This window comes from Rhipicephalus microplus, chromosome 8 (assembly GCF_043290135.1).
Source record: "Rhipicephalus microplus isolate Deutch F79 chromosome 8, USDA_Rmic, whole genome shotgun sequence".
Classification (NCBI taxonomy): domain Eukaryota; kingdom Metazoa; phylum Arthropoda; class Arachnida; order Ixodida; family Ixodidae; genus Rhipicephalus; species Rhipicephalus microplus.
In genome coordinates this window covers 19,760,309-19,775,325 of record NC_134707.1, presented here as the reverse complement: position 1 = coordinate 19,775,325, position 15,017 = coordinate 19,760,309, and the positions used below count along the sequence as shown (strand labels likewise).

The 15,017-nt window shown below is 43.4% G+C and overlaps 1 protein-coding gene across 1 annotated transcript; it reads left to right on the top strand.

Moving 5' to 3' along the window:
• The first annotated feature begins 580 nt into the window (after positions 1–580).
• On the top strand, positions 581–5,321 carry LOC119165243 (uncharacterized). Its single transcript, XM_075872605.1, has 5 exons — positions 581–636; positions 794–845; positions 2,203–2,270; positions 2,775–2,905; positions 5,229–5,321. The coding sequence occupies exons 1-5, from the start codon at positions 585–587 to the stop codon at positions 5,319–5,321; spliced, it is 396 nt and encodes a 131-aa protein (XP_075728720.1). The 5' UTR covers positions 581–584.
• Positions 5,322–15,017: the final 9,696 nt, after the last annotated feature.

Genomic DNA, 15,017 nt, shown 5'->3' with positions numbered 1-15,017 from the left:
AAAGTATCTTTCGTACTTTACAAACACACGCGTGCTGTATACATACTTCACAATACAGCATGAAATATTGCCGTAATAATGCGTGCTACGATTGCACATTTACATCGGGCGTCATAAAATGGGAATATCATATGACCATCAGAATTTAAAGCCCTCATTCACTACAAAAGGTACACATACTACTGCACCCTTAAGGCCCCATAGTTGGTTCATAGCAAGTTCGAGAAAGTTTCATACACTATAATTGAAGTACGCACTACGAACAGAATGTCGCTGTAGCTTGCAACTCATACAGGCGAAGCTTAAAGGTCCCCCTATTTCTCATTTCATTGCTAAGAGCTGAATCCACCTTCCAGATACTTTTTCTTTTTGCGTGAGTTGTACAATATAGAAAAGCCTATTGATCGTAAAGAATGGTACTGTGTAAAACCAAGCAAAAAAATTTTCTAGAAAATTTGGCAGGTTTTCTTTTCTTACGGTGCCAGAAACGATATTTTTTTGTAATCAGAGACGTCACGTAAGGACATTTTCATATTACCTTATGGTTACACTATGTCAAACATTCTTTTCCCAGATTGCGTCACATGCAGAGTTTCGATTACAAGATTCGTTACTCGCATGACACCAACACGCTAAGTAAGTACCTTTCTTGGCTGTACGCATGAAAGATTGAGTGGCGTCTCACCCATTTGCGATAAAAAAATAGTGCACGATTCTCGAAGCATGAACACGTATTTCTGTATATTCAAGATGAGAATTACTGAGTGTGTCTGCGATGAATTTTTCTTCGCAGGTGTGCCAGCATCGTACTTCGGAGAACTTCTCAAGTCAACACCAGTTCTCAGGTGAGCAGATTGATACATATTAGGGTTATTCACGGCCATAGCAAAGTTACTAAAAATCAAAGCATACCATTGGGTCTATTGACGATGCATCGTTCTTTCAGCAATGCGCCGACAGTTTTCCGTCATCATTATTGCTCAGCTGATGGTTGTCGCTTGTTTTCTAACGTCTAACGCCACAAGGTGCTATGCTCATGGAATTATGATATTGTAAAAAAAGCGACTTCAATTAAAAGAAATTCCAGTGCATGTGTGTGTTTTTTTACTGCTGCTGCTGCTTCTTTTGTTGCTAACTTGTTGGTCATTTCACGTGGTTTTTCCTCCAAGCTTTATCTGAGTATTCAGAATAAGTGTTACTACAGGCAAAACTCTTTTGAAATGGTATACGTGAGCAAGCAGGCTATTACTATTCCATCTGGTGTGTCATTGCTAATTTTTATTCTTACTGTAGGGCTTATTTTGTTATCTGGTGAAATGTATTCATGCAACGTTTGTACTACTTACCCCTACATAAATGTAAAGGGGAACATGTAGGCATACGACCTTATGTTAGAGTTCTAGCAACATTCTCTCGGATAAAAGGGCTTAAAAATAAGGTAGATGCTTCGCCCATTACGGAATTATCTAGCAATATTACAGATAACCCATCAGACAAGCAAACACGATCAAGGGACGTAGCTGAACCCACGACATTGTGTACTATAGCGGAGAATTAGATGCGCACAACGGTGCTAGCGGCATCCTAAAAAAAGAAAGAGAATGACGCAGGTGGTGACATGTTGCACCCGTGTGGTCCTATACGCTGATTCAGTACGCTCCACACGTGCTCGTACTGTAGAAAAATGTGATGCTTCAAGAACCAGTTTTAGCGCGAGTAAATTCAAAAGGTGCTATGCAGATCATACATGTGCACGTGCGAGTAGTTCAAATAAGTAATTTGTTAAATAGCTAGCTATAGGTGCGCACATCAAATTTCCGCACCGCATTTTACCGCATTGCATTAACCAGTTAATATAATTTTGAAGTGATAATGATGGGCACGAAACACTGCTGGCGCTTCTCGCTTTGAAACAAGAAGAAAGTCATTGCTGCATGTTTTTTATGTACGTTTTCAGCCGCAAGGTACACATTTATTTATAATCTTGCATTCCATAATGAATGCAGTGCAACTCTAATGTATATTGTTTTGTCGCATCAAAGTTTAAGATACCTATGTACAGTGACAGTTTGATTTATATTGTTTGTTATATAGAATTTTGTCCGACGTTTTTAAAGCGTGTGCTTTCAATTACTTGAGTTATGTGTAGTTCAGTAAACACCTAATCATTTTCGTATGGAAACTTCGGCCTTCTTTTTACAGAAGATTTTACGCAGTGAAAATCCTGCCGGACGCTTTAGAAGAAGTACTAAAGATCCTGCTTAAGCAAGGTATGGAACGTATAATAAAATATTTTTTTCTTCCTCGGATAAAACTACTTCCTCGATTAGTTCTATGACCAAACGCCACTCTTTTGGCAGCTAGATGTTATCAGCCGTTGGGAAAAACGAATATTTTGTGAGTGTTAATAAGTACTCTACTATAATGACTTTATCTGTGCAGTATTTCTAATAGCGAACATTCGCAGCGTTCAATGTTCTCACGCGAAAGAAAATGCCTCGAAAGTGGGCCTTTCTTGCAACTTGTAAGTGCGTTTCATACTCATGTGCGTAAACATCACAGCTGTTCCTAGTTGTGCTCCTATATCAGAACAATTTCTAAATGCTGGTGCTAAATAATTTAGGAACACACGTTGAATAATCATTAATCGCAGAAAATGACTTGCGCTAGTCTCCAGTTGATCGTCGTGAAATGGTTGTCGTACATTCCCTAAGCGCAGGTAGGTTTAACTGCTCTGTCTGTCAGAAATTGAACGTATTATATCATCATTTCAGGATCTTATTCGCTCAAGAACTACACGGTTATCTCGTCGTGGACTGAAAACGCCACATTGCGTTTCAACGCCCTGGAAGACTGCCTCTTGAAGACATATATTGACAGGCTTCTCGCGCCTCTTAACTACACGGTGAGGACGGCAACCTACCTCCATAAACTTGATAATAAAAATATTCGTACTAATAAATAGTAATGATAATAATAATAATATACTATAATAATAATAATAACAATACCTGGGCTTCTACATCTCAAAACCACAATATGATTATTATGGGAGACGTCGTAGTGGACGGAAATTTTGATTATCCGGTGTTCTTTAACGTGCGCTGACATCACACTGCAGACAGGCTTCAACCACTTCGCCTCCACCAACCACGTGGCCGCAGTGGCCGGAATCGAACCCGCGACCTTATGGTCACCAGCAGAGAACCATAGCCCCTGAATCTATAAACTTACCCGCCTCAGTGGCCTAGCGGGTATACGGCTTGACTAGCCAACCAAAAATCGCAGCAACAAATTTCGGCAGGGGTCCTAGCATTGCGATAATATCGAAGTGGCAGTGCCCGTGTACTTGGGTTTCAGTGCACGGTAACAAAGACCGGGTGGTCAAAATTTCTGGAGCTCTCCTTGATGGTGTCTCATAATCATATCATGGATTAGCGAGCGAACCTAAAAGATTTACAACTAACTGTACAAAACAAAATGTTGTAGCAGTAGTCAGCTGTCAGTGTGCAATGTTTGGAGGCGAAAGCGATATTTCGGATACTTATAAGAAGCATTCACAAGCCTCTTGTCTCCCAGCCTGTGACTATCGATAATAAGAAAAGGTTAGTCTCTGCTTCAATGTGATATATCAATCGAACAGCCCACTAGGACGAAGTACTAGTTACTTCGGCCATCCTTGATCCCTTAACGTACTCCTCAATAAAAATGTATAATCAATTTTACGTCGCTTTCTCTTGACCGTGGCGGCACAACCAGAATCAAATCGTGTAACAAAATTGAGCAGCACGACGCCATAATCATTCGAGTACATTGACTTTTTTTATGCTGAGCGTTCTTCCACTTACATTTTCAGTGAAAATTTTGGAAATACCCCTGGCCGTGCGGCTTACGCGCGCACGCAATGATGCTTGCGTACAAGACTAGTTTTATTGCTTACGCTTCCGAGTCGCAGCTGGAGACGACATGTCCGAACGGCCTATTATTGTGATTTGTGTTGTAAACAGCACTACACTCAAAATTTATAAAATATCGATAAAGTATGCGAACGATGTAACCTATGTGTTTGTTAGTTACATCGGTGAGCACCGCAGTATTGTGTCTAAATAAAAACCTGGGCTTCTGCTTTCTACGTTTAAGTTATAAACCCTTTTCTAACAGACTCCCCCTCTTATTACTTTTGAATTATAGCACATCGGGGCTCTTCACTGCAGGCTCAATGGCTTTAAATACCATGCGAGGTTTTGTAAAGGTGAAATTCTTAGATACCCCATGAAACGTCAAGACAGACCGGTGTCCCACGTCGGCGGTGCGAAATATCAGTAGTTGATGACACATCCATGTGACTTCATCATTACACCACATATCGCCCTAACTTGGGCATTCGTCACGAACTCATACATTTCGACGTACTGTAGGGAAGTTATCACGTGACGTCGTTGCTTGGTCAGAGGATGTACCAAGCCCGGAGCCAGTGCAACCTTAGGTCAGGTGCAAAGACCTTGCAAAACCAAGAGAGCGTGTGGTTGACCATGTCGACTTGGAAAGAAACAAAAATGGCCTTCGCCCTCCATTTGACTGAGACATGCACGAGGGAGCTTGTATGCGGGGATGTAGGCAAATATTTTTTTTCTTGAGGAGGGGGGGGGGGGACACCTCCTTGATTTCAAAAAGGGGGGGGGGCTGCAGGCACCTCTCTGACATGGTAACTTTTTACTCTATTGCTATGGGGAAAGAAAGTTTTAGGCGAAGACAGGACGGGCCATTGTGCCTCCCTTTAGTTATGCCACTATTGGTCCGTTATTGTCGAGAGGGTACACTCCGAGACGCCATCTGGCAAAAGAATGCTTTGCATTCTCCGCCGTGAACCAAGTAGTGCTACTAACTCTTCCGTTATTTCACAGGCATAAATACCCAAGATTATGGGAAAAGAAGCGATACTTTCCATAGTTAGGTTGGCGTGAAAAATTGCATGCGTAATGCGAAGGTATACTCGCTTCAAATCACACGTAGCTCCGAGTTGTTGTTCGCTGCGTTGACTTCATCTTGGCTTCATGTAACGTGTATTAAACCTAAATTAGAAGCTAGAATCAAAATTTATTGAACTTTTACTGCTTTCTGGCTTGACAGCATTTTCTAATAAAAAAATATAAATGTCTCGATTCTCTCTTCGTTTTTCCGTCACTACGCTTCCTAAAATTGTGGACCTCTATTTTCTTTTATTGCAGCTATTGAAAACCAATTTTCCTTGGGTGCTGGCCGAGATTGTTGAAGCACGACTGGCCCTCGATCTTTATCTCGAGGTAAATCTATCCATATGAAGTGTTTCTACATATACTTCTCTCGTATTTGTGCCTATGTGATAACGATTAGTTAACCCATACTTGTGCGCATTCTAACTAGTCGAAATAGAATATAGAAGAAGGTAGCGCAAACCAGAAGTGTTCTCCAACGTAGCTCTACAAAGATTATAACTAACCACTGTTGTGTTTTAAAGGAGCAGTGACATCAACTTTACGCAAATCGTGTTTTTTTTTTTTTTTTGCGTCAATGCGAAGTTAGCGATCCCCTAGTAATAATTCGGTACTGATAATGCAACAGAGGAACAAACAGTATGTGTAATAACGATTAGTAGGACCAGTAAAGAACGCAATACACAAAATTATGCAGTCACCATGTGTCACGAACACTCTAGTTGTCCCCGTCACCCCCTTCCCTTTAAGCGGCCGTGCTGCGAAAAATGGCAGCATATCCACGGAGTGGAAGATAGGGAGTTGGGCGAAGCATTCGTCCGTCCATTCGTTCTTGCTTCCGTCCGTTCCTGCGTACGTCTGTGCAACCGCCCATGCGTCCATCCACCCGTCCGTGCGTGCGTCTGTTCGTGCGTCCGTCCCTGCGTTCGTCCATGCATCCGCACCTGCGTCCGTTCATGCGTTCATCCATGCATCTGTCTGTGTGTCCGTTCGTCCATCTATTCAGCACTCCAAGTACCACCATCTCGCATCTTTTCATCATATATTCTCCGTATAGAAGCACCGCCATCCAGCGGACATTTCAAGGACTAAACGGGAGGGGGCACATGCACATTTTCTTACGGCTTGCGCTTCGTGTTTACTTCCCACCTTTAACCACCTCGAGTTCACGGTATATACTAGTTATCTGTATTCATGGCTATGCAGCCCAACTCTCGCTAAACCTTTCTAAAACCAAGGAGGTTACACCCAGCGAGTATAACGTAGCAACCCTTTCTTGTCAGATCGTGCTCAATGTACATGCCAATAGCTGCTAATGGGGATCGCAGCGTGCGCGTTACCTAAAGGCCTAATGCTCCTGTCTCTCACTCCCCCTTAGCAGCCATTAACATGTGCATTGAGCACTATCTTTTATTGTTCAACAACACACAGAAGAAATCTCTCACCGGAACCACTTTGGAGGTCAAAACCGTAAGGACCGTTATTATCGGGTGTGTGCCACTGGTGGTTACGTACTACGAGAGACGCACAAGCCACGCCATAAGGAGCTTCGCCCCTAAAAGGGTGCAAAGCCCGCCAATATTTGGCGTTGCCAGCGCTGCGAAGCGGTCACCTCCCGCAGTCCCATGCCATCGGATCACGCAGCCCCACGAAACGGTGACGCGACCTTCAGTTGCTATTTCGTCCGCCCGGCGCGCACTTGTACAAACATGTCATCGCCACCGTCATCAGCAACCACAACCTAAGATGAAGGCACTGAGGAATGTGCAATCGCGGTGATTGGCAGCGTCGATGCTCCACCGCTGTGGTCTAGTAGCCAAGGTACTCGACTGCTGACCCGCAGGTCGCGGGTTCGAATCCCGGCTGCGGCGGCTGCATTTCCTACGAAGGCGGAAATGTTGTAGGCCCGTGTGCTCAGATTTGGGTGCACGTTAAAGAACCCCAGGTGGTCGACATTTCCGGAGCCCTCCACTACGGCGTCTCTCATAATCATATGTTGGTTTTGAGACGTTAAACCCCAGATATCGATCAATCAATCCCATACTGCAAGACTTGGCCGAGTGAGTCAGTAGCTGCACAACTACTCGCTGGCTGCTTCCCATGAAATCGATCGCCACAGTGCGTGAGATCTGCCGGGGGTTTTGTTTCTTGAAAGCGGGATTGACCAGTTTCAGAGGAATTTGGTAACTTTCCCGATTGTAAAGTCACTAAAATGAGCAATTCTTCTTTTTATTGAATAAAAGATAACAATTTTGGGGGAAAAGTATTCCGCAAAAAGGACAAAAAGTAGATCACAGATTGGGATTAGGAAACATTTGTCTTTGTATTTACCATTTTGCAGCGTGTCTCATATGCCCTCTATAAAGAATAAGCCCAGTAACGAATATTTTAGACAGAGTGTGGCAACATTTTTTTACTTTGAATTTTGTCGCGTTTCTTTTACTACTTTGCAGTTTTACAAGAAGATTACTGCTAAAGCTAATCCAAATGACTCCGGAATATTTCTGCGAGGCTTCAGTCCATTTACGGCTGAACAGATGGCGTTCATTTTTTACGCTGAGGTAGGAGCAATACGTTCACAAGCGCATTCTTTTGTTGACTTAATGACTTGTACAAGAACCATAGAGAAACATACTTACATAAAAAGCAGACACTCCCGTAGGGCCCTGCAATCCAGCTACTGTGCTGGTTGGTCTGACCCGATAATGTCTTCAGCATAAATAAAATAACATTTTTTTTTTGACGCTGCGATTTGAACCCGCACGCTCGTGCTCCGAAAACGAGTGTCTTTACTACTAGGCTACTCACCCGTGTTTTCGTGAAGGAAATGCATGTACAGCACATCTAAACCACAAGAATGTGTCTCTTTGTGCAAACCGAATGCAGAAGGACAACACTTTCTAGTCATACTTTACTGTTTTATGTTGTGATGCATTATATGTCCTCAACGGGACATGATGTAGAGCGGATATAGAAAATTGCACAAGTTCATAAACTTTCTATTTTGCGAAAAATTCATGCCAAAGTTGAGCAATAATTGTCCTCCTGAAGAGGCTATCACATTTCTTAAAAAGGAAGCGAAGGCGAGGATGGGTACGCCATCTATTGGTTGGTCAGACCCTTTATTGCTGGGCTGTGAATAGGCTCCAGTGGCCACTCTTAATATAGTACGCTTCTCTGTACAAGAACTGCTATAGTGCAATATGTCAAAGAAGAAAGGGCCTAGCAGACTGACTCGAGGACAACTCAGCTTTAGGCACAAATTGCATTAAAATGTATAATTGTGCAGGCATACAAAGTACACCTGAACGTCACGCCAAGATGAGACAACGCCATCGCAACGTTGCAGGCCTAAAATGCATGGACGGCTTGCCTGATACCACTTCATGCTCAGATGAAACCAGTGAAAGACACCACCACGCGAGATACCCTAAACTTCTTATTCCAGGTGTATTCGATCGCAGCATAAAAGAAATCATTTACCTGCCCTCGAAGGGGCTCGGTTGCGAGATTATGCAAGTTTTGAAGGGTAGAAGGTTTAACACTCACGTTACTTCGAGAAGCTCATCTCCCAGATATGACCATTGCGGTGCCTCGAAATCATTCTTGATCATTCTGACCTTGCGTAATGTTCTAACGTTGTTGTGACCATAATGAAGTTCCAAACACATCGTAAATCATGCCTAAAGGTATTGTAAGCGCGCACATATAGGATAACCATCAGGGGTGTGCTCAATGGTCTCCGTTGCATTCGTAAGAGTGAGGGGATAAAAGAAGTTTCGTAGTGCTCCCTTTCCCCCTTTCTTTCGCTAATTGAGAGAAACATAAAGCTTCGCATTGGACATAAAAACGAGAGTGAAGCAATGATGTGCTTCTCACGACGGCGTTCCTTGGGTCTCCAGATACCTCGGCCACCAATGCCGTCAAAAACCTCCTGCATGCCCACATAGTTGCACTATAAACAATGACTGTGCAGATGAGACTCAGTTTTTCTATTCTAGAAACACACTATTCTAGAAACCCGTATTCTAGAACACCCCTTCACATAACGCTTCATTTTCACTTGAGAAAGTTGACGGGAGGACCGTCTCTCTAGGTAGAAGTCACTGCCTATTAGCGATAATCCGCAGCGCTTCCCGAGAAGTATCGGGTCATTCTCACTTTAACTGCGGCGCTGTGCTGAAGTCAGTCAAGTGAAGGCTGCAGCTCCAATAGAGCGTTGTTTGAGAATACGGGTGTAAAGCAGACTTGGAGCCCCACTTATCCCCGCATTCTGAAAGAAGCTTTCACTCGAGTTTCAGCCTTCACTTGACCGAGCTGAGCACAGCGGCACCGCTCCACCAAAAAGGACTCCGCTGTTCTCAAGAAATGGTTCCGGCTGTCACTCGTACACAATGAACATTTTTGCCAGGATGTGTATTTCCCTTCGAGTCAAGAAAGAGCGCCGAGTGAAAGAAAGTTCGAGAATCTGGGCGTTAGATTATTAGAAGTCGAGTGAATTGTCCTCCGCCACCCCTCACCCCAACACTCCAGTGCGCAAGCCAGTCATCAGCTTCGTCGTTGTTCACACTTACATGAGTCCATACGAAAGATATTCTATCATTACGAAAATGGCGTTTCGGTGTGGTACTCAATGTTTTAAAACATGCTGTGCCACCAGTGGCCAGCTGAGGTAAATGCATCAAATGGTTTGTATGCAACTGTGCCGTTTGTTAGGTCATCATCATCATCATAAGCCTGACTACGTCCACTGCAGGACAAAGGCCTCTCCCATGTTCCGCCAGTTAACCCGGTCGTGTGCTTGCTGCTGCCAATATATACCCGCAAACTTCTTAATCTCATCTGCCCACCTAACCTTCTGTCTCGCCCTAACCCGCTTCCCTTCTCTGGGAATCCAGTTAGTTACCCTTAATGACCAGCGGTTATCCTGTCTACGCGCTACATGCCCGGTCCATGTCCATTTCCTTTTCTTTATTTTTTGTTAGGTACTATGTACTTTATAGTTTGTAATTATTAGTAATTTCCTTCTTGTTTCACGAATAATGTCGTTTTAAAGCTTTGCTTTCTTGTTTTTGCATTGTTATTTTAATATGTGCTTGTGCCAATCCACCCTGCTACGGCCGCTACTTGGGACTAGCAGTGTTGTAAAATAAACAAACAAAAATAAACTTGCTGACTAGCTCTCCCGCTTCGATTCCAACAGAATACCTGCGAGCCGCTACCGACTCTGAATGCCACTCACCACTTCCTGACTCACGGGATTTCGCCCCGAGATAAGTAAGCAAGTAAACACTGCAGTTCGAGTGGAGTCAAGTTCTACCGCGTGTTTTTGATACGCCTAATTTTATTTATTAGACGCGAATACGAACGCACTTGGTTCCGTAAGAAACTTTTTTTTAGTGAGCATTGATAAGCACGACAGGAGCTTGAGCTAGTAGGTGGGAATTCATACTGCTAGCTCATGTGCTGCCTGCTTGTTTAGCTGTGTCAGTCAATCTCGAGGCCTGGAACGATTTGGACATAAAACCCGTGCTCGAACCTACTTAAAGCACAGTTGAACCCCCCCCCCCCAACACACACACACACAAAAGAAAAAACAACAAGCATTTTGCTGCGCCACTGGTCCCTCTCTTCAAACTTTCCCGTTCCCAAGTTGGCTACGCTTTTGAGTCAGCGAAAAAAAAAAACTCTTTCATTTTATATAGCTTCCTACACAGGAATACCATAAACACATCTTTAATTATCGTATCAACGTACTTTCTCTGCCACGAAGCTTGCATATTGTCTGTTTGCAAATAGCATGAAAATGACTACACCAAAATAAGAAGCGAATATGTTCAACGGCCCATGGTGCTTCTAAATTACCAACGTATCCTCTCATACCTTGAGTATCTATGACTATTTCTGCGATTGAGCTACTGAAAAAAAAAATCACCACAGGATTATTTCCACGCAAAAGATATTTCACAGCTGCATTTGTGCGAATTCTATTCTTCTATGTCTATAGGTTGATAAGCTTGAACTTTTTTTGATAAGTCATAGTATTTAAGGCGTTTCCTATTATAGTAATATACTCCTGGTAGTCTTCAAATTTGCACCGTAGCAATCAGCTACGGCGCCACTTGCTAAGCAGCAGTGGTTTATCTTAATGTTTTTTTTTTAGCTCTGCGTTTACACGTTCGAAGTCGTGGGCAGGATCTGGACCGAACTTGTCTGACTTCTAAATGCTCCATTGTTCATACACTTTTGTTTCTATTTGATTTATAATGACCTGCTGAATTTCCTTGCCCCTTTTTACGCCGTGTTAAGTAATCAGATAATAATAATAATAATAATACCTTTTATTTCTTCAAATAAAACAGTACATGTGACTAGGCCTGCCAAAGCCAATTGGTGGCTTGAGTGGCAGAGCCTGGAAGACAGCAAAACAAACCGGACACGTTACAAGATTGTATTTCATGGCCTAAGAGGGATAATAGGACAAAAAACAACGTGCGTATAATATTAGAAACAACAGGGCATACAAGCAATAGTTACCAGCAATATACAATAGTTACGGCAATTGAAAGTGAAAAGGTATTAAGGAAAAAAGAACAGAATTACAGCAACTGTTGCTTAAGCGAAGTACCACACTGGATGATTATGCATTATCATGCTTGCGAATGCGTGTATATTAAATAACACACGACATGCATTACAATTGTAGACAGATACGCCGTAGCAGTTTCTTTAATTTGTATTTTGTTTTTGTGCGAAAAATGCTGGGGGGGGGGGGGGGGGTAGTACGTTGAAATAGGTTGGAACATAAAAGGCTCGTATTCTAGCTTCATACTTTGTTGAACACCGCGGCCTCCAGCAACGTACTTTGGGCCTTAAAGAACGAGAAGTAGCATACGAAACCAGGAATTTTTTGGACCAGAAATGTTTTGAAACAATCGTTTGAATTAACAGATCACTGAAGTTTGGCATAAACAGCGTTTTGAAAATGTCTCTCTCAGAATTCATGTTCAGGTCGTGAGATATATTTTTTCAACATCAAACGCAATATTCTATTTATTCTATTGTGCCATCGTACTGCACAGTGTCCGTAAATGGTTACTCCGTAACGCGGTATACTGGTGCAGGTGCAGATCCTGGTGCAGGTGCGTAAAAAATGTCGAGGCGCATCGATTTTACTCTCATCTCTGACTTATCTCGCGCAGGACACGGATAGCGCTCGCCAGCCTGCATCACTTCACGACCGCATTTCGCTGCCTGGCCGGAATGGCTATGCGATCGGACGTGCCGGCGACATGCACGCCATGGCGTCGAAACGTCTAGGCGTTTCCCCCTATTTCTCTCCGCACGCGAGCGGCGTCCAGCGCGGTGTGCCATCTTTTGTGACAGACTAACCACGTGACGGGCCAGACGGCCGTATAATTTTTGTCCCGTTCGACCACCTACATAAACTACGGAAACGAGCTTCGGTTGTTCGTTCTACTTTGTCTTTGTGTGGTCACGAATCAGCGGCTACGTTTGACATTTACCATCTGCACGTCGTCAGCAGGGCCAACGCCCATGGCTCGTCATAAATACCTAGTATGTATCTGTGTCCGTCGTGAATACTTAGTGCGTGTCGGTGCTCTGCTGTCATATTGGAATCATTTTTTTTATTAAGCTTCAATCTTTGCAAGGCTGTGGGCCTCAGTGGACGAAAGTCTTTGGTTCGATCCCCGCCACGGCAGTCGCAATTCGAAGGGGACGAACTAGTAGTACTGGCTTGTGTGATTTGCGGTGTAAGTGCACGTCAAAGAGCACTAGTTGGTCGAAGTTTCTGGTGCCCTCCACTACGGCGTCTGTCGCAATCGTATCGTTGTCTTAGTACGTTATAAAGCACACATATCATTTTCAAGGCATTGGCTACGTGCTTCCACCTGTTGCATCAGTGAAGAGTTACAACACATGTGCGGGGAGATTGAAAAAAAAGGAAAGGAAAGAGAAGAACAGAACAGGAACAGTTGTCTCTCGAGGTCAGTCATGGGCAGGTTCAGTTTGCGAAACAGCCTTTCTCGTTTCGTGCGGTTACCTCATGAAACATCTATGTGAGTGGGAATAGTGACGGTCTGAAGCACGGAGCCGATTTCACTGGTGACATTATAGAAATTGATGGCGCTAGACATTTCTGAATTACCGGCGTGAAATTATTGCGAGAGAATTAAATAAGAATGGAAAGAAATTAGTGTAGTGGCATATAAAATTGAATCTACTTCACCAACTGTAATTGCATTGCTCTTTTATCAATCTACAGCGTATTCCTTACCTTATTTCACTGCTCCCGAAACCTTATAAAAGCTTTATGTCATGAAGAAACCACGTTAACATATGCATTGTTGTGGTAGAATAGTTGAATAACTAGGCGCCACAGAATGCGAGTTGTATAACCAGGTGTCACACAGTCTCAATTGCATTGCCAGTGTGTCGCTGAATGCTTCCAAGCAATTACAATGGGCTCAGCTATGCGCCACAGAATCAATGGAGTGGTGTGTACCTCGCAAGTAGCCCTAAGTAGTAGCCCTAAGACATTAGTAGCCCTAAGACAGTTTGCAATGGGCTCGAGAAACGGTGCTTTGCCAACTTTCGTTGTAACTGTTTTGTGCCTTCCGCCCAGGCCTGTCGTTTCTTGACCGATATTGATAGCCTTCATGCGATATCTCAAAGAAATTCGTAGCACAACCTCTCAATAATTGCTGCGATAACTGCTCAGGAGCACCTGCTTTCCAGCCTTTCACCTGAAAGGCCTTGAGGAGAGATTCGTGCTACCTTCCCGTCTGTCACCTACACAATTTATGGTCATTTGTAATTCATACCTCACCTCTAAATGACATGTATTACTCCAATTCATTGATTTTATATAGACACATTTTGCGCTTCTGCATGGTGCGTGATTTGAGGCCCCTATAGAGCCAGTGTACACCCCGTCACTGGTCACGTCCTTGCGTCATAAAAAAACCTTCACTAATCACCAGAATGAAGGCAAGTTGTAGGCTGGAGACGCGATGATGGTAAAGCGGAGGAGAGAACGGAGAATGTAACGAGAGAGAATGATAGAATAGGAAAGCTCGGAATGTCAATCAGTCCAGGATGAACGGTGTGCTACCCTACCCATGGGAAAGGGATGGGGAAGATTTAAAGGAGGAGAGGAAAGGTCGAGAAAGATAGCACATCACACAACACGTGCACAAACACCTAGTCAGAAAGAGTCCAAGAATCTGGCGTGGAGTGGAAAACAGCAGAGCAGCTGGTAAGGCGCCTCAGGACTTGGAATAAAGTGAGGTGCAGCCCCACAAGGCTCTGGTAAAATTACATTAATCATGACGTCAAAAACCATCAACTCAAGCCAACAAAGCTGTCTCACCAGCTACGTTGACCTTGAAAAAAATAGATATAAAATCCTTTAAATAAAGAATGGAGTCTTTTCCCGTTATAGTTTCAGGCTTCTGCGTCAAGCCCTGTAATGTAAATAGGGTTCTTACTTTATTGCAGACACCAGCAGCCTTTTATTGACCGAAAAACAAGGTACGAAATCCATCTAAATATGTAATATTGCGTAGAAGTCTGCCGTATCGTCACATGGTTTTCGACACCGGCAATCATTTCTTTGATGAAACTGCACCCACTATCTAAGCGGGAACCTCAACACCTATAAGTATACTTTTAAAGTATTAACGCAAAATATCGCGACGAACGCAATCTTACGTTCTGGAAAGTTAGAACAAAAATATATATAACGCGCTTCTATCAACGAATGTGCACTTATCGCAAATGCAATACATTACTGGCCTGCTGTAGCATTGTGGATAGCGTGATTTTGTATATGTTTAGGAGATTCGATTGCACGTAAATTGTTTGTCGTATTTCCTGTATCAACTATGAATCCTCCTATGAATACGTGTTCTATATAAATTCTGCGACCAAAACATCTCAAACGAATCGTTACTCCGAGTAGCAGCACATTCGCGAAGCCCACTTTATGCGCGAACCACCGCTCAGATGCCTTCGTACGAA

Excerpts from the sequence above, each read along its gene's own strand:
- LOC119165243 (XM_075872605.1), top strand. The coding sequence starts at position 585 with ATGCAGAGTTTCGATTACAAGATTCGTTACTCGCATGACACCAACACG. Across the intron at positions 637-793 it reads GCATGACACCAACACGCTAA|GTGTGCCAGCATCGTACTTC; the intron begins GTAAGTACCTTT and ends TTTTCTTCGCAG. Across the intron at positions 846-2,202 it reads AAGTCAACACCAGTTCTCAG|AAGATTTTACGCAGTGAAAA; the intron begins GTGAGCAGATTG and ends TTCTTTTTACAG.